Source organism: Diutina rugosa (assembly GCF_008704595.1).
Source record: "Diutina rugosa strain CBS 613 chromosome Unknown scaffold35_size143915, whole genome shotgun sequence".
NCBI classification, from domain to species: domain Eukaryota; kingdom Fungi; phylum Ascomycota; class Pichiomycetes; order Serinales; family Debaryomycetaceae; genus Diutina; species Diutina rugosa.
In genome coordinates, this window is record NW_022995151.1 from 34239 (window position 1) to 54036 (window position 19798).

Genomic DNA, 19798 nt, shown 5'->3' on the forward strand with positions numbered 1-19798 from the left:
CAATGGCACGCAAAGCGGAATACATATTGCTTCCAGGTAATAAACACATTGCTTTCGAATTTGAATATGTTGCCTTCAGGTAACAACATATTGTCTTCAAGTAACACTCACAATAGCAAACATTGCTTGTTCTCCAATGTCTTAGTCTCTGTACTGGCACATAAATAATTCAGGTGACTTGATTTATGAAAATCAACTTATTTGTATCAACCATACTGAAATTCAGTTTTCATTTTGCCTTCATTTTACCCCAAATATATCCACTGTCTTCAAATTTCCATATCGATCCGGTTTAGGTGGAGATCGGATCCACGCGTCGCACCTCGATAATCAGACCACTACTACTCGAAGAAAAAGAATGAACATGGCGTGTGGGGAGTACAATTACCAAATAAATATATGTATTTAACACCTTAGAGTGATATTCCACTCCCATTGACCTTAATTGACTCACCTATACCCCAATTGTCGTGGTAGTTATTGTGGTGTCCCCACCACTCCTGCACACTGACGCGCGCACTCAAGAACACGTCAACGAAATTCTCTCACGTCCAACCCTTCGACCACCATGAAGATGCTCACCAAGTTTGAGAGCAAGACCCTGCGGGCCAAGGGGGTGGCGTTCCACCCGAAACGGCCGTGGGCACTTGTCTCGTTGCACTCGCTGACTATCCAGTTGTGGGACTACCGCATGGGCACCCTCATCGACCGTTTCGACGACCACACCGGGCCCGTGCGCTGCGTCGACTTCCACCCCACTCAACCCCTCTTTGTCCTGGGCGGCGACGACTACACCGTCAAGGTGTGGTCGCTCAACACCCGCAAGTGCATCTTCACCTTGAACGCCCACTTGGACTACGTGCGGACGGTGTTTTTCCACAAGACGTTGCCGTGGATCATCTCGTGCCTGGACGACTTGACCATCAAGATCTGGAACTGGCAGAACCGCCAGGAGATCGCGTGCTTGACGGGGCACAACCACTACGTGATGTCGGCGCAATTCCACCCGACGGAAGACCTCATTGTCCTGGCGTCGCTCGACCAGACGGTGCGGGTGTGGGACATTTCTGGTCTCCGCAAAAAGCACTCGGCCCCCGGCGGCGGCATGGGCCCGGGAAGCGGCCCCCGCTCGTTTGAAGACCAATTGACCCGCCTGCAGTTGCCCCAACAGGATATCTTCGGCAACGCCAACGCCGTGGTCAAATACGTGTTGGAAGGCCACGACAAGGGGGTCAACTGGGCCGCGTTCCACCCCACCTTGCCCCTCATCGTCCTGGCCGCCGACGACCGCTTGGTGAAGTTGTGGAGAATGCTGGACACCAAGGCGTGGGAAGTCGACACCTGCCGCGGCCACACCGGCAACGTCCTTTGTCTGATCTTCCACCCCACCCAGGACTTGATCTTGTCGGTGCTGGACGACAAGACGGTGCGGGTGTGGGACTTGAACAAGCGCACCCCGATCAAGCAGTTCCGCCGCGAACACGACCGTTTTTGGTTGATCGCCAACCACCCGCTGATCAACTTGTTTGCCGCCTGCCATGACCTGGGGGTGATGATCTTTAAGCTTGAGCGTGAACGCCCCGCCCACGCCATCTTCCAAAACAAGTTGTTTTATGTCAACGGCGAAAAGCAAGTGCAAGCTTATGACTATGCCCGCGACGAGGCGTCGTTGCCGATGTTGCTGTTGAAGAAGATCGGCAAGACGTGGTCGTTTATGCGCACGTTGTCCTACAACCAGCTGGACAACCTGATCCTCGTCACCCACGGCGAGGGCGAGTCGGGCCAGTACGCGCTCATCTCGCTCCCCAAAAACGTCACCGGCGCCATCGATCCCACCGATATTCGCCAGGGCGAAGGCAACTATGCCTGGTTCATCTCGCGCAACCGGTTTGTCGTCTACTATAAGTCCACCCGCACGTTGCAGGTGAAGGACATGACCAATAACGTCACCAAGCTGATCACCCTCGACTCGCTGGTGAACGAGGTGTTGTACGGCGGTCCCGGGCGGGTGTTGCTTGTCAAGCTGAACGCCGTCATTAACTACGACGTCCAACAACGCAAGGAACTCAACGAGGTCGCCGTCAACAACGTTAAGTACGCCGTGTGGCTGGGCGACGGCCAGCACTTGGCGCTTTTGTCGAAGCACACCATCACCATCGTCACCAGCCAGATGGAGTTGGTGACGCTGTTGCACGAGACCATCCGCATCAAGCTGGCGGCGTGGGACGACGCCACCGGCGTGCTTGTGTACCTGACGCTCAACCACATCAAGTACATCCTCTTAAACGGCGATCTGGGCATCATCAAGACCCTTGCCAACACCGTCTACGTCACCCGTGTCGCCGGTACTAAGGTGTACTGCTTAAACCGTCAAGGCGAAGTCGAAGTGCAAACTATCGACCCCACTGAATACCGCTTCAAGAAGCTGTTGGTGTCAAAGCAATACGGCGAAGTCTTGCGTCTTATCAAGCACCTGAACCTTGTCGGGCAAAACATCATTGGCTACTTGCAAAAGAAGGGCCACCCCGAAGTGGCGCTTCAATTTGTCCGCGACCCCGAAACCCGGTTTGACCTTGCCCTCGAGTGCCTGAACCTTGACGTCGCTCGCGAAGAAGCGGAGAAGTTGGACAAAAAGACCGGCGGCAAATCGCCCCAAGTGTGGGAACGTCTTGGTCAGGAAGCGTTGCTCCAAGGTAACTTGGAGGTGGTGGAAGAAGTGTACAAAAAGCTTCATCAACTTGATAAGTTGTCGTATCTCTACTCGCTTAGAGGTGACCGCGAGCACTTGGGGTTGATGGCGAGAGTGTCGGAAAACCAGGGCGACTTGCTGGCGCTCGTGCAAAACACCCTCTACTCTGGCGACATCAAGAAGCGTTGCCAGGTGTACATTGAACTGGGGATGCTTCCCTTAGCCTACACTTTGGCTCAAAGCCACGGCTTGTTGGAATTGGCTCAGGAAATTCTTAACCAGGCCGGTGTTGATGCTAGCGAAGTGCAATTGCCCGAGATTAGTGCCCCCAACCAGCTCCCCACGCCGGTGGCTTCTCCCGTGACCAACTGGCCCCTCAAACAACAGGAACTCACATTCTTCGAACTGGCTTTGATTAACGGCCATGTCGAAGACGCCCCCACCGAAACCATACTGACAGCTAAGTCAGCGGTGGTTGTCGACGAGGACCAATTTGAGGATGCCGAAGACGCTGAAGAAGAGGACGGCTGGGACTTGGACGATGACTTGGTCAACGACGAAGAGTTTTTGAAGGAAGCCCTGGTAGACCCAGCGGCTGGGGTGTCGGTACAAGGTGCCAATGAGCTTGCCCACTGGTTGCGGAACGCTAAGACTCCCGCCACCTACGTCGCTGCCGGTGAGTTCGAACAAGCGGCGCTGTTACTTAATAAGCAGGTTGGGGTGACCAATTTCGCTCCGTTAAAGGCTCGCTTCCTCGAAGTGTACGCTGCTAACAAGTTGTACCTTCCTGGGTTTGACGACTTGCCCCCGATTCCGACATTCATCCGAGCTGATAACGACGAAGACGACCCCAACAAATTCTTGCCGTTGGTTCCCGGCTACGCCCAATTGGACGCCATGGTGCAGCAAGCGGTGAACTCGTTCCACCCCGAACGGTTGCCCGATGCGATCACCAAGTTCCGCAACATCATCTACACCATCACCGTGTTGACCGTCGCTGATGAGGACCAGGAGGCCAAGTGTAAGGATGTGTTGGCGTTGTGTCGCGAGTACATTCTTGCGTCGCAAATCGAGCTTGAACGGAAAGCGTTGGACGCTAAGAACAAGCCCGAAAACGTCAAGCGCAACTTGGAGCTTGCGGCGTACTTCACCCGTACCCACTTGCAACAAAACCACAAGAACAGTGCTTGGCTTGTGGCCATGACCGAGATGGCCAAGTACAAGAACTACGCGATGGCGCTGTACTTTGCCGACAAGATCCTTGAGAATGCCGGCAAGCTGGGCGGCAAGCGGGTGGAAACGGCGATGAAGATCAAGAAGATCGCCGAACAAATGGCGCGCGACGCCGTCGAGATCGACTTCGACCCTTACGCCGACTTTGAGGTGTGCTGCGGGTCCCACACCCCCATCTACGCCGACGAGCCCCGGGTCCACGAGGCGTTGGTCGGGGCGGTGTACAAGCCCGAGTTCAAGGGCGAAGTCTGTCGCATCACCGAAATCACCAAGATCGGGGTGCCGGCGCTGGGGTTGCGTATCCGCGGGTGACGACAATTATTACTAAAAAGAGATAGAGAAATACAACAAATACTACTGGGATCGGCTGTAGGTGTGACGTCAAATCCGGCAATCACCGCCGGCATTTGGTGTAGGCATTTTTCTGTGTAGTATAAACGCCGGTGGGGCTGAAGTCGAGTCCAGACCCCACCGAGCAATCACCGACGCTTCTCGTATTCAACTGCGTTTCACCGGTGCTGTGCTGTGCAGCGGGTATAGCCTTGTCCGCTTAAATAAGAAAAAGTTTGTCTATGGTAATATCGCCACGTTGCAGTTTAGGTTGCCATGCTTAAGCAATGAAGCATAATAAGCGTGGCAGCGCCCTGCGTTGAGGTAGACTAGCACACCAAACTACATTTACTATAGTAGTCGAAATGTCACCAGTTTTTCACTTGTCAGCAACAGTTCGCTCGAGTCTATACTGACTACGGTTTTCCAAGTGTTTCCGTCAAGTTTCCAAATGCCGCGGTGCTCGCGCAAATGACACTAAAGTGGGGGGGCTGAGAAAGTGCATACACAAAATAACCACAATGCTGGGAATCAACATGCGTGGCTTACCGTCCCGTGTTCGGGCTTCGGTGCAGCCCCAAACCCCACGCGGGTTACTGGTCGCATGAAATCGGCGCAATTAGCCGGGGGAAGAACAATTTCTCCCAGCGATATATTTTTCATCAAAGACAATCAAAATGAAGGTTTGACCCTGTAGCTCGGTAAACGGCGATAATCACATGATAAACGAATCTCAGGGCGACACAAATGCCCTCCCAAATGTTTCCGTTTTGTCTCGCTGTGTCGATTTATTGGTGTTACATTGGTTTTTTTCATTCACTTCCGAACGAGTCTACCGGGAAGACGCAACGTCCAAATCCAGTACCAGTGTTCCTCCGAGTCTTACAGCATGCATACACGCACATTTTCCGGGGTTAGATAATCCGGAAATCTTTTGAGAAGGCCGCTTATTCACAAGCGTCGTGTGTCCGCATTGCCCCACTGCTGAATAATAGGGATTGACTCGGAAGGTGCAGATAGGGGCGCAATTTTTTTCTTACAGAAGTACCTGGTTCCTTTAACGAAGCGTCATGGCTTGACGGTTCTTACCCGTCGCTTTGGTTCTAACGACTTTACTTAAGCCACTGGCAGCGTCGGCCTTATGTATGCCGGAGCTGCATTTTTGAAGGTCCTCAAGTGCAGAACAATCAATTGATCCGTGGTCGCCAGGCTGACAACAGAATTTGGACATCATGATATTTCTGCCGGCTATGCAATTATCCTGTAAACACTCTCATCGGTGTTCTGGTGGTTCCTTGAGGAAAATTGTGACTCTATGAGACTCAAATTTGCAAACGTCATTTTGGGCTTCAATCGTGTGGATAAAAATTCCATGACCGATATTAATCAATTGGAAATGTTCTATTTGTTGCTGGGATGAAAAACTTTGAGTGCTTGAAGTTTCATTTGCGTTTATACCTTGGTTCCCGATTTTTATCGCTGGAGTCCGAGCGACATTAGCTGCCTTGCAATGTTAGTGGCGGCATTCAGCAAGTGACACTGCTCTGCCATATTGCTGGATCTTCCGCTACTCAAAAAGAACACCGATTTGGCATTGCTACGATCTGGTAAGCAACTCATTTACGACATGGACTACAATAGCCCTCGCAGTCTTGATCCACGCCTACTAATGATGGTGCTCCTCAAATTATTGATATTGGCACATTTATCAATCCCTAATTCATGGAAATACAATATTATTGGAGAGGCTGACTTGGTGAGATTTTATAAGCGTCAGATATTATTTGGGAAATCACTCACGCTTCATAAAATCCTTAAACAAATCTTGATTGACGGAGCGAGTGTTAATGTCCCTTCCTTGGCTAACCGCAGTGTGGTTATTGCAGTCTAGAGGATAGGTAAGTAATTATTAGAACCGTAAATACTGAATGGATCAAAATACTTGAGTGAATGAATCAAGATACTCGAGTATTTGTAGATAAACCGAGAAATTAGATAGAAACTTCTAGTGAATTTGAAATATGATACTTGCTTTTCAACGTGACTTGTTGACTTGTAGCATAGATCGCTTAAATCAATAATACATTGGAACTATGGTTTCAATTTGACCCAATTGATCATCAAAATGATTCACCCAAATGGTGGGTCCTTTCTAAGTGGATGTCAGCTTTGATAATTAAATTTCATCACAATGAATTTCTATTATTGAGCTTGAGGGTTTCTCATTTCGTTGCATTCCGCCTCAAAAAATAAACAGATTTCAAAGGAACACTCCGTAGTTATCTGTATAATTTTGCGGTAAGTGTCTCTTGCAACTGATTCATTTTTTTCTTCACCCAATTTCAACCATAAATCTTCATTAGCCAATAGTCTTCAGAGGTCACTTCAATTGCAAACACCTTTGCTCCCAATTGAAAGATGTAACCAAACCATAAAAAGTCCCGTAGTCACTGGAAAGTGATAAAAGTTCCAATTGTATCAATTTTCGAATATTCATGATTGTTCCAAAGGGACATTGTCGTGATGTTCTCTTGCACCACAACTCAAAAATATCAATCATGTTCCTGATTTGCAACAAATGAATCTGTTTTCAATAGTTCCCAACAGACTCATGATCAGGCAATTCATAGTTTTCATAATTTTGGAAATAACCGGACGTTGAAGATCATTATAGCAACATCGCTCTCTCTCTGCCCTTCTGTCAATAAATTCCAATCGCGCATGCAGATCGCAGAAAAAAGTCTCAGTGTGTCAACAGAATTTTGATGATGTGCGGCTGGTCTCGCCTAACCCCTGAATAGCGGACATGGGAATAAAGTAGGCATTGAAAACTGAGTTGTCAGTGATTTTTGACGATAACTAGTAGAGTTTACAATTTCAAACACTTCTGTGATCACCCGAATTGCTGCATCAAAACCAGGAGCATTTATGCTTTTATCCTGTGATTTCGGCGTTCACTACCCAGCGGCTAATAGATTGTAAGGGTTATTCACAGTTCTTTTGCCCGCCTTAAAAATAACATTGTTAGAAACTAGTTGACTCTGGACATCGTATTGTTTACCAAGTTTATAGATCCCTTTGTATTTTGAGCTCTGGCACTGAAATATTTTTGTGGCGATAATGGAGTGAGGTACCCACAAGCAAACGCTCCACCAACTACACGCCCGAACTGACGAAGTTTAAAATTGAGAACTTCAGATTTTTGAAAATTATAGCAAATTGTTGCGGAAGGCTTATCGGGCGAAAATCGAAGTCATATCTCTTGCCTGGTACATAATTTGCAGCTCGGTGGTAGTCTATTTATCGTTACAATTTGAATCAGCGATTTATGAGAGATCGCACTCACCTGTTGTCAGTGTAGTATGAGTTTGAAATGTGGGTAGAAGATATCCAAAAAGCCAGTAGTTGTTTTGGTCAGCGACTAGGTCCCAGCTTCGACCTGAGAAAAACAGCTGTCAGAGGCTCAGAAAAACATTCCACTAGGTTCCAGTTTCCTTTGTTTTACGATGGTGTACGCGTCTCTCCCTAGCCATTATTACTGCGCTCTACCCAAACCTTCCCATGACAACGACAGACGGAAGTCAGCACTTACAGAACGTGACCAACTAGCCGACGAGGATAAGAGGAAATGCTTTCATTGTTTGATTGACTCACTCAATCTGATCGTGGAGAGCTCTTCCCGCGATAGATCGCCTGGAATTGACGCCCCAGCGGACAAACGACGCAAGAACAGCTCTCCCCAACGCCGTTCGGCTGAGTAGCAGAGGCTTTGAGTGAAACCCTTAGCATCGAGTATAGGTAATTGCCTATGCCACTCGATTCATCACGGAGTGCCCTCGGCTCCTCTGCAATTGACTCCGTTGGTGAAGTACACTTTGTGGCAAAGAATGTTGCCAGTATTATGATGTCAACTTTCGAATGACATCGAGGGAATACGGTTCTATCAAGGATATGCCAATTTTCAGGAATTCGATATTAGTCGACTCACATAATGTATCTAGTGCTATCCATTGCATACAAAATATCACGTTTGACGTTGACAAGGGACATTCCCGTAGGGTTTGGTATTGCTTTGATTCTCGAGAACGTGAAGGAGTGAAAGGATTTTCGAGTCGTTTTGAATGTAAAAGCCATCTAGAGTATACTTATTGTCACTGATATGTAATTGCATTTGGCACTAGAGTAGAGATCAACTAGTATTCGATCGAATTCACACTAGCTAGTTAGTGTTTCTATCATAGGGCCCATGACAATGCCTGCAGGCTTATGATCAATCGAATGTTAAATCCGAACTTATCATCGATCACCGAGCACCTAAATTTACTGTATCGTGACGTGTTATCGGTTATAGCATATTGACGACAAGCATTACCATAGCCACATTGGCATCTTTCAGCTTTCACGCTGTGCGCTTAGGCGTTCACACATATGTCATCTGACTTTGGCCACTGTACTGGCCACCGTACTTAAGTGTTTGTGCTTAGAGTCCCCATGCCAGTTGACCCGTCAGATGCCTTGTGTTACTGTCTCACCAACTGAACTGCATCCATGGATACATTGAGTACATGAGCAAATATACAAACACTCCAATAGAGATGACATCATTGACCCCATATCTTTATGGTATCCACCGCACTTGAATGTGGTCTTCGGCTTCAGGCTTGGGTAAATCCTTTTACCATTGCACAGCGAGTTTGCTACGAGAGTAAAGAATCAAAGCCCAAGATTGCCGTTACATTTTCCGCCTCAAAATATTTGACTTAGTTTAAAGTATGTTATTTCACGGATCTTTGAGGCTGGCGTCGATGATGTATGAGCATTTGTTGACTCTTTCGTATGCACTTCGGCCTCAGGCTTTTGCATTCCTAGTTTCCCAATACGTGATCGAATACAATCAAGTACTTCAATTGCTGATTTTACAATGGCAACCTGCTGAGATTTATTAAGATTCGCTTCCCGTATGAGACAAAATGTGCTAATGGTATTTGGCCAGTAACGAGTAACCATGCATGCTAAGGAATTATGCACATCATCTGAGGTCGACAAACGGATGATGTCCCAGTTGTGGATGCCGTTCAGCTCGTGACGGTCGTCGAACCAGATGAAGCCCACCTATCGCTTCCTGAGATGTGAAGACATCAAAAAGTCAACGTAAGTGTTTCGGGAGTTATGTAAAATATGACAAGCTTTTCAATCAATCAATTGGTAGCCATTTCGTTTGGTCAGTTGAACTTGATTTGACGCGTCTTAAAGCAATAACAGTCGCTGGAGACGCGTGGGGTGCGGGGTGCGAATTGGGTGTAATTACAACAATGAGGAACAAAGTCCGCGTTTAAGGCCATTGAAGTCAACAATGGATCGATATATCTTTTGATGTTTAAGACACAGAGGAACCTATATTTGGATCGTGATTCGTCTACATATTTCCCTTCTGGGACTTACACTCAAGTAGAGTAAGCATGCCATCATACGTGAGCACAACATGATTCAAAGCGTTCGAAACTCTCGTTTCTTCATTACACTACACTATATCCCATGATGATATTAATTGTTTATATCTGTAATCTATTCGTCACACCACCGACAAATCAAACGCCACTTCCTTATCAGCGTCGGCGTAGCTATCGCATATGGCCCACACCGACAACCCGTGGTTCCCTGTTGACGGCACCAGCACCTCCATCAGCAATTTCTGGCTCTCCTGGGTGATGGTGGTGCGGCGGATCCCATAGAGCTGTTTCAGGTCAAAGTCGCCGACAACAATCCACCACACTTCGTGCTTATCTTTAGTAAACGGACACACCACCAGTCCATCAGTTTCTTCATCGCGTTCAAGCATCACCGTAAGCTCGACGGGATCGTCGGCCTTCACTTCACTTTGCGACACCAGCACCGCCAAATCGACGTTGGGGAACGCGTTGACAAACTCAGCCACGTCTTCCTGCTGGCTTTCATCCATCAGTAACACGGCGTCTCGCTCATCGTCTTCAAGGGCAAGAATGTCGAATACCGTAGTGACGTTATGCTGCTTGGCCCGCTCCAAGAGCTGGGGCAGCACGTGGGGGAGTTGTACTAACGGCAGCTCCAGTTTCCACAATTGTTGTACTACCATTTGCGAGATGTCCATGGCGACAAGGGCGTTCAAGTAGCCGCGGCTCAGAAGCAAATCGACAATGGCGTTGACGAGGGGGAGAACGCGTTGTTTGACGGTGGATAACGCTCCTAGGCGGTCAAAGCCGACGAACTGGCGGCTGAAATACGCCTGGAGGAGCCAGAAGGCGGCGGGAGCAGTCTCGGGGTGGTCGACGGTGATGGGGGCCAGCTTCGCCAATTCCAACGGGTTAGACACAGGGACATCGAGTTCGGTGGCGTGGGCCAACGCCCAGAGCACCCCTTTCAACCGCGATCTCTCGGTCAATTTCGTGGCTGAGGCAGTCCACAGGGCCATGGTGGCTGCCAGCACCCCGTAGCGCAGGGCAATTGCCGCTTCAGTAGTAGCCACAAGCGCTTCCTCTTCGTCGTCAGCGTCTTCCACTTCGACCAATTGAGACGTGGTGAGTCTCTCCACCAGCAGTTCCACGAGTTCACTGAGGAACAACGAGATGCCGTCGTAGGACACTTCCGACACCCCGTAGAAGCTTGGGTTCAGCTGCATGCGCCGGTAGAAGTAGGTGTGGGTCAACCAGTCCAACGCCTGCTGCATCAGGCCCACAGTGCCGCTGACGACCTCTGCCATTAGTACGTCGTCGATGTGATCACCAATGCCGCTTTCCACCGGCAACGGCGTCTCGTACAGCAAGAACCGGCGATACTGCTCGATCTGGTTCGCAGGCACATACACCACCGCGCGGTGCGTGGTCAACGCCACAAGCTCCAAAGTTTTAGTCAAGGGTAAGCTTGTGGACCAAATGACGGTGGCGGTGGCGTCGACGACATAGTCAGCGGTGGAGATGACGTTATCCAACGCCTTCTTCGCCCACAATTTGCGGACCACGCGCTCCAAGTCGGCGTCCATCCCCAGATACAACACCCCGATGCCTCGGGCGAGTTGTGCGGCCACCTGAGGGTCTTTAGCCTTAACCAGTGCCGCAATCTCCTTATGCGACCACTTAGTATCATCGACCAAATGGCACACAGCAAGACACTGACTCCGCAGCTCACAATACACCACGTCACCCTTGGCCACCGTCTTGTTGCCATCGTCAGCCACAAGTTCAATTGCGCAAGGCTCGGCCCGAGCACTGCCGGAGAAGTTATAGATGTCCAGCTTGGAGCAGCCAAGCCACTCGCCGATGCTGGCCCCGTTACCAGTATAATCACCACAGGCGACAATCCGGAGGGGGCGTTCCACCGATGTCGCTACTGTGCGCATCCGGGCAATTGCCACTTCGTACTCCCACGAGTTTCGTAGGGCATGGATGTGATCACATACCATCACGTCAAACGAGTGGAGAAGTTTCCGCTGGCGCCACCGCCGCAGCAACTGCTCCCACAGCAGCGGCAGCAGCACCACCACGTGCGACTGGGCAATGGTGGCCAAGTCCTGCTTGGCATCCACTCCATTGATAATACCCACGCTGACCCCTTCGACTCCCAAATCGATTTTGTTAGTGGGATTAGGGGTAAGCCAGAGCACTTTGCCGTCGGCATTCTCAGAATTGAGCCACGCAAGCACCGCTAGCTTTGCTAGCACCGTAGGCTGGTTGCTGAGGGCCATCCCCACGTACACGTTATTTTCGGTATGCCAGACCAGATGGAACGCTTGGCTTTGGTACTTGTTTAAGGAGGTCGTGGTACCCCAATCAGGGCTACCAAACTTCAGCAAGGGGATTTCTGGCTGGTCGTCGTCCACTGGTGACGCACTAGCAAACGATTTGGGGACGATAAGCCCCGAGGTGATGGCGGGGAATCGGGCTCCCACGTGGAGCCATTGCGACAGGACGGCGATCACCTCGTATACTTGGGGTACCGGGGTCACCAACGGGAGAAAGAGGTCAAAATAGGCACTGCTCTCCACGCGCACAGACTCGCTCCAAAGAATGCGGTCGTCGACACACACCATCACCGTGTACCGATGGGGTAGCGTCAGCACCAAGTCAAGTTGGCACCGTACCACCAGCGGCGCCAACGGGTGGACGGTAGCGTCGATGGTAAGCTGGGGGAACAGTTTCACTAGTTTGGTGAGTTGGTCTCTGATGGGAGGCGAGAACTGGTCTAATTGTTGCTGGTGGAAGTAGTTGCCAAAAGGGAGTCTTGCTGCCAGCGTCGCTCTGATCACTTCGGGAGAAGTCTCTGCCAACTGAGCAAACGGCGAGTCCACCGCCCACACCCGGTGTTTCACCATCAACGACCACCGAAGGCAGATCTGGGCTAACTGGGACCATCCTTGAAGGAGGCACAACTGGGCCAAGGCGGCGAATAACCGCAGCCCCAGCTGGCTCACATACACCATATCGGCGTGGAGAGCAAACCCAGTGAGTGGTAAGCGGGCCACGTAACTTTGGAGGAGAACATTGATCTTGGCCACCCCCGTATCCGCACCTTCTTTGATGGGGATGGGACACCTTTCCCAGAGCTTACGCGTCTCGTAGCGTTCCTCGGGGCGTACCGGCACCTCAGCAAACTCGTCTGAATGGCAAAACACCAGTAGCACGTCGACCTCGCTATGATAGGAACGCATACGGTCCAAGTACCCAGCAATGGTCGTGGGGTTGAGGTAGAAGAACAGGGCAATCTTCCCGAGCTCGGTCATCTTGACGACGTCATGATCGTCATACACCAAAAGTTTACCGTCGTGGAGTCGTTTAAGCACCAGATGGACGATACTGGTTAAGGTGGCGTCAACATCGGTAATGCCATAAGTCAGGGGCGACTGGCGTACTCTCACCGCATAGTACGTCTGGTTAAGCCACTGAAGTGCTTGGTCAAACGAGGATACCGTACCCGCCACCACTTCGGCGTTGAGCATCAGGTTGAGTCGGAGCGGGAGGGTACTCTCAATCGGAAGCTGTTGGTTGGTCACGGCAAGGTAGTACTGGAGCCAATCGCGCCCCGTAATCACGATCCCCAGCCCCAGCGTATCAAACCCGGGTCTCCCGGCACGACCAAGCATCTGGAGCACGTCCTGAGGGCTGAGTTGGCGCCAGCGCCCGTCCGCCGGCAGGTACTGCTCGGTGCCACGGATGATCACGGTGTGGGCGGGCAAATTCACCCCCCACGCCAACGTCGCCGTCAGCACAAGCACACGGAGGCGACCTTCAAGGAAAAGGCGTTCGGTGGTCAGCCGCTCGTCTCGAGAAAGCCCGGCGTGGTGACAGCCTACCCCGAGCATGGTGGCCTGTTTAAGTGCTTGATTGTGGTAGTCGGCTGCTGCTTGGTTTAATTCTCGTTGCACTGACTCTGAGTCCACAACATTGAGCGTTTCTCCCAAGACTTTGGCCAACTTTCCGGTTTCCTTCCTCAGGTGGACAAACACAATCACCTGATTCCCTTGTTCCAAGTTTGAGCGACATACGGACTCGACAACGTTGTTCATCGCCGCTACCCTCTTCATCCCCCGGGCTTTGATCCCGTAAAACTGCTGTTCTAAGGGACAGGGCCGGAAACTACCATCGAAGAAGTGCACCAGCTGAGCGCCGATAAACGTCGCCACGTCGCCGTAGTTGGGGAGGGTGGCGGAAAGACCAACGATCCGCACTCGCGGGTCACGTCGAGTACGCACAACAAGACTCTCAAGCACAGGCCCTCTGTCGTCGTGTAACAAGTGGATCTCGTCAATCACCAAAAGCTCGACTTCTGAGACGTAGTGGGGCAGTTTTCTCGTGATAACATCCCATTTCTCAGGGGTAACCACAAGCACGTTGGCCTCGGCAATTTCGCGGGCAGTGGTATCGGAGTCACCAGTGAGTTCGACCACCGTCAATTCAGGGAGTCTCAGCTGGAATGCTCGCACTTGTTCCTGTACCAAGGCTCGAAGAGGCGCAATGTATACTGCTTTGAACCGTTTCCGCGCCAGTTTAGGTCCCGATAAGTGTTTTCCCCAAACCCTCAAAAGCGTGAGCATGGCGATGTTGGTCTTACCCGCACCGGTGGGAGCACAAATCAACATGTTGGCATCGGACTCAAAAGCGTCGGCAAACACTGCCAGCTGGATGCGGTTGAGCTGGGTAGTGTTGCCAAACGCGGGTTGACAGTACTCTGGGAGGTCGGCGATTTGCACTAACGGCTTCTCCTGAGCCTCCGGTGTGGGGGGAGGGGGCACGGTGATGATATCGTAGTCGTGGTGGGCCTCTTGGTATGTCCCCAGGGGAAGCTTCACCAGGGGTTTGTGGGTATCGTCATGGACACAGTACTGGGTGATATCCACCTCCTGCGGTCCCAGCGGTGCGGTTTCCGGTTGATTCAGAGTATTAGTAGTGTCTCGTTTGCGTCGTTTCGGCTGGGGGTGGTCACTTTGGTCGTTACCTAGAATTTCCCGTAGTATATCCAGTGACTCTCCCAAGGCTTCTTTGGTGGCTTCATTATCGTCAAGGTAGCGTAGCTTCCAGTAAATTCGCTTACGGTTGTGCACTAACTGTTTGATCACATCCACGTGATCATAGCTAAACGCCTCGAGCAATTCGTCCTCAAACTCGGCGTCAAAGTCATCGCTGGCATTCTCCTCTCGCTTGAATAATTCGGTAACAGCGTCCACCACAGGCTGGGCTTCCTCAGTAGTGGAGAAACATCCCTGGATAAGTTGACTGACCATGACGGGGGTGATATCACTCATTTTGAGTGTGAGTGAGTTTGTCGGTGTATCATCATTAGCAGTGGTAACTGTGGTTTTCGACACAAACTGAGTCGCATCAGTAGTCTCATCATCTCTCTCGGAGGGTACATCCGCTTCCTCTTCGGATTCCGCCTCGGCGTCGTCGTCATCGTCAACGGCAAACACCACCTCGCCCTCAGCCTCCACTTCGTCGCCGGCGCCCCACTCATCGCCCAATTGTTGTGAAAGCCGGAGAATATCGCCAAAAAGCACTTCCTCGACCGGTTCGCCAAGAAGTTTCTGGGTTTCCTCGAGCTTTTGCTGAGTATCCTTGTCACTGGCAGTACAGATCTCGGCCACCGCCTCCGTGGCTCCGTAGAGCACGTCCAGCGGGGCATCGGGGATAATGCCAAATATGAGTCCACTGAGTTTGTCTAGAGTCAGCTCGTCGTCGGTGGCGGTGGAATGGTGCCATTTCGGTTTGTCGTTAGCAGGGTCGGGCCCCCGTTTAAGGCCAGCGCCCATATCGCGGGTGGAAACGAGGCCTCGGATCGAATGGGGGTTGGTATCGGTATCCAGCCCCCGTCGCTTGCGGCCGCCACCAGGCCTCAGGCTGCCATTGTGCCCCGGGTCCATCGCGCTATAGTGTAGTGGTGTGGGTAGTGCTAACGCCGCGGTGCGGCTCAGATGAGCCCCAGCCACAAGACACTCCACACTCTACTAGAAAATTCTCTTTCGAACAAAATAATCAAATGTTTGCTGCAATCTGATCATCATGTTTCTGAAATCGATAGATTCAGTAGAGTTGGCAGATGGTACGACGGGTTGTGCATAAACACAATGCTCACTAAGAATAAGGGATATACAACAAAAAGTGATAGGGAAGGAACTGTAAATATCACTGGGATATCCTATTATCAACAACACGGTTCTGTTTGGTTCTAGCATCAACGCCCAAGCGTTCAATGGTAACGAGACGTTGGTGGGCGCTGCTGCTGTCAGACGATTTGAGCTGAATCCTGTTAATACTGTCTTCTGTTTCGAAAAGTTGCTTGGCCGCAAGTACAGTGACCCAGTTGTGCAAGCGTTCCTCAAGCAGCTTCCGTACAAGGTGGTCAACGACCCCGCCGACCCTGAGAAGATCGTTGTTGAAGTGGAGCATGGGGGCGGCGTCATGCAATACACGCCGGTGGCAGTCTGTTCGATTTTGTTTAATTTTTGTGCAACTGTAGCGATAATGATAGCGATAGTAAGAGTGTACAAGAAAATGGATGGCTTTAATACTTGGTTTAAATGGTGGCAATTCTGTTGGGCAGAACGTTGTCTGCTACCGAAAACGTTTGCGGGTGTTTGGGTTCGCAAAACTTTGTGTGTGAATGCTGACTTCTATTAATACTTCAATATAACCATTTTGTGTTAGCAGCTGGATTGAATTTACACGGAACTAGGTTTAATTGCTGGTCGACAAGCCAACATTGCACCCCATTTAGTATCTCTTCAGCTGAGTAGCAATGTGGTTCTATCAGTTATTGGGTTTTGCGGTCAGAGGGACAAGGAGGATACCCAGCCATGGAATAACGTGGGGAACTGATGAAACCACGCAACCAACGAATTAATCCAACATCATAATGGGCAGCGACGTGTTCTCTGAAGCTGAAAATTCAAATACCAACGCCAAGTCTAAATGTAATGCCTCTGTTGCTGAATAGAGACTAAACTTAGACTCATTCCAAAATGACTAGGTTATTACTCAATGGCGAGCACACTAATTTGTCCGAATAGTCAACATATACCATTTGTGATGGCATGTTATGGTGTAACAGACCACAATTGATTCTCATCAACATTACCATCTCTTGTAGGATTTATTCCGAGTCACTGGCAAAGTCGCTGGAGTCCAGGTCGTCCTCAGGTACCACGGCAAATTGGCGCGGTTCAACTTCACCCCGTTCGAGTAAGGTAAGTCGAGGCACAAGCCTTGGAAGATGAATATCAAACACGCGCTCTTTCGTTAATAGATCGTCCACAAGCTCATCAATATGAGTCAATTTAAAGTGGATGGGAACCTGGGTCTGACGATCAAACTGAGGGGTCTTGAGCCGAAGTCGTAACTTTCGGTAATCGAGGTAAAAGGGCTCTAGCGTCTGAAATATTCGGGCCAGCAGAAGCACAAGCCGTACGTAGACCAACACAAGGGCGGTAACGTACTTGAACTCCTTGGACCCCAACTGATCCATGTAGACATCAAATATAACCTTTTCGGACGGGTTGATTTCGAGTAAGCGGAGGAGACAGCAGAGGAACGGCAGCGGTTTGCCCTGCGAGTCGGTCCCGCCAATGTAGTCAACGTGAGCAACGATCACCGGGAGAATTGTCGCTTCATTTGTACCATGAAGATGCTGTTTGTAGAAGACACCGTCGGCTATGCGGTCGCGGATGATCTTCTCCACATATTGCGCTTGTGATGGCATCCCGCGCTGGTGCTCATGGAGAGGCCTCGAGGTAATTGCGAGGAAAAAGTTACGTTAATTTGATTGACCGTTGTAGTTTCGACCATAGGTAAGTGTAAGTAGGTGTTACCACCAAAAATAAGGCAAAAATGTAGATCAATTGATTAAATCTCCACTGTTAAAACTTGAAAAAGAATGTGGATTTCGTGGATCGAACACGAGACCTCCAGATTTCAGTGACCGAAGTTTACTTCAGTCTGGCGCTCTCCCAACTGAGCTAAACCCACTTCCTGATTTTTCCCAAATTCGGCTTTCTCATAGCATCCTGACACCACGCCTACCTCATAGTTTTGAGAATATCGGGTTTGGTCTTGTCATTATTGTCTACAATGTTTGCGTGGTATATGCATTACTAATTACGGAGTCCGGGAATGCCCATGGGGGCGACAGGGTTCAGTGGTTGGGCCATGTTCAAGCCAGGCACCGCCCCTGCCGTGCCAGCGTCACCGCCGACACCGATGTTAGACAACAACCCAGCCACGGCACTGGGGTCCATGATGGCATTGATATTGTTGTTGACGGCGTAGTACCACGCGCCTTGCTTATCGTCGGTGTACAACGGGTCCTTGAACGACAACGGGTCTTGTGGCCGGGCCCGCGACCAGAAGCGTGCTGTCTTGTCCAGCCCTGCCAGACACAACAAGTGGCCCATCGGGTGGTACTCGAGGGCGTGGATCGCCTTTTCGTGGGCGTAGGGGATCTTGTGGGCCGCCTCCAACGTCCCCGGGGCGTCAGTACCGAAATTGCCCGGGGTCTTGTCCTCCAGCGGCTGCAGAATGTACAGATCAAGAATGTAGTGGTTCATCGCCCCGTTGTAGTCGGCAGTGGTCAACATCAGCGCGTGGAGCGGGTGCCACGCCACACACGACATGTCGGCGTCGTGGTCCCTCAACACGAGGAGATCACGCATGGTACGCAAATCAAATACTCGACACAGGCGGTCTCGCAGTGCCAGAGCCAAAAGCCGTTTGGTCCCTGCCGGCTGGAACCGTGTCCGCACCACTGTATGCTTGAACCCGTGCAATGTAGTGATTGCCTGGGATGCTCGCGGGTCCCACAACTTGACCAAGTTATCTTTAGACCCCAGGACAATAAGCCCTAAGTCAGGGTGCCAATCAGCCAGTTTCACGTCCCAGTGGTGGCCGGTTAACGTGCGTTCTTCCTGGCCGTTATTGAAGTTCCAGATCTTCAAAGTCAGATCGTCGGCAGCAGTAAGAAATTTGGTATCGTTAGGACTGAACGCGATATCTCTCACCCCCAGGGCGTGGGCGGTGATAATGTTGACGTTATTGAAGTTGGGCTGCCAGTACTTGACCACCCCCAGCTGGTCCCCTGACAAGAGCCACTCGTCGTTATGACTATATTGCAACAGCAAGATCGGCTGGTCGTGGGCCTGCATGATTGTCTCGAAGTTGAACGTCATCCCGTTCCAGATGGTGAACTCCCCCAGGAATGAAGCCACCACCAAGCGTCTTCCTTCGGGAGTCCATTTCACGGTATTGATCGTGTGTTTGGCTTTGTTCAGCGACAAGTGGACGAACTTCAGCTCCAAGTCCATCACCGCCATGTTACGGCGGTTATGGCGCTCTAAATTCTGGGACAGGGCGTAGGCCATCAGCGGTAAGAAGTCAATGAGATACAGCAGCTCTGGGCGCACCACCCCGATCGGCTGTTGGGTAGTGGTGTTCCCTAGCTGTCGCTCAAGGTGCCACCGGCCCATATTGTTGCCATGGTCCACCGTACGGCGGAAGGCGGTCTTCTTCTCCTGGGATGCCAACTGCTGCTCCATGTTGTGGTCGTACCCGCGCAGCTTTTCCAAATGGCGTGATGCTTGCTTCAGGTAGTTGTTGTTGCCCATCCCCTGGAACCGGTTGTAGGCCGGGCCCGGGGCATTGTTGTAGTGTGACATGGCGTCGCAAGGTGGTGGGGCGTGAGTGAGTCGCGGTGAGTGCTGAATAGTGAGTCGCGATGGCAACTAGTAGATAGAAGAGTAGGGGAGTTACAATTGAATTGAGAGTCAGAGAGCGTTTGGATTTGATAGATAGGGTAAGCAAAGTGCTTTATGACCAATTTTGGAGTTCGTGGAGGCACTAACTGTGAAAATGTGCATCACATCAAGGTTGAGAGTTTATTGCCAAAAAGTCAGATAAAACAAATACATAGTAAAAACTGCTAGCATGTCACATCGCTGTCCTTAGACTCCAGCGGGACAAAGCTAGATATCACGTAATCCCCGCCAATATACTACATAATCCTACGACTCCCAGCTATGAAAATCGTGGAAGT

At 50.7% G+C, this 19798-nt stretch overlaps 4 protein-coding genes across 4 annotated transcripts; 1 reads left to right on the top strand and 3 right to left on the bottom strand. All coding sequences in view use genetic code 12, as the record gives it.

Annotated features, from left to right (window-relative positions):
* Nucleotides 1–568: 568 nt before the first annotated feature.
* Nucleotides 569–4234, top strand: DIURU_003134 (coatomer subunit alpha; the record flags this gene model as incomplete). Its single annotated transcript, XM_034155863.1, has 1 exon — nucleotides 569–4234. One exon carries the CDS (start codon nucleotides 569–571, stop codon nucleotides 4232–4234), a length of 3666 nt encoding a protein of 1221 aa, XP_034012043.1.
* Nucleotides 4235–9824: 5590 nt separating this feature from the next.
* On the bottom strand, nucleotides 9825–15527 carry DIURU_003135 (ATP-dependent RNA helicase; the record flags this gene model as incomplete). The annotated part of the gene is made up of 1 exon (XM_034155864.1): nucleotides 9825–15527. One exon carries the CDS (start codon nucleotides 15525–15527, stop codon nucleotides 9825–9827), a length of 5703 nt encoding a protein of 1900 aa, XP_034012044.1.
* A 1340-nt stretch (nucleotides 15528–16867) lies between these two features.
* FGR16 (U4/U6-U5 snRNP complex subunit) lies at nucleotides 16868–17473 on the bottom strand (the record flags this gene model as incomplete). Its single annotated transcript, XM_034155865.1, has 1 exon — nucleotides 16868–17473. One exon carries the CDS (start codon nucleotides 17471–17473, stop codon nucleotides 16868–16870), a length of 606 nt encoding a protein of 201 aa, XP_034012045.1.
* A 391-nt stretch (nucleotides 17474–17864) lies between these two features.
* DIURU_003137 (cleavage polyadenylation factor subunit) lies at nucleotides 17865–19370 on the bottom strand (the record flags this gene model as incomplete). The annotated part of the gene is made up of 1 exon (XM_034155866.1): nucleotides 17865–19370. One exon carries the CDS (start codon nucleotides 19368–19370, stop codon nucleotides 17865–17867), a length of 1506 nt encoding a protein of 501 aa, XP_034012046.1.
* Between the last annotated feature and the right edge of the window lie 428 nt (nucleotides 19371–19798).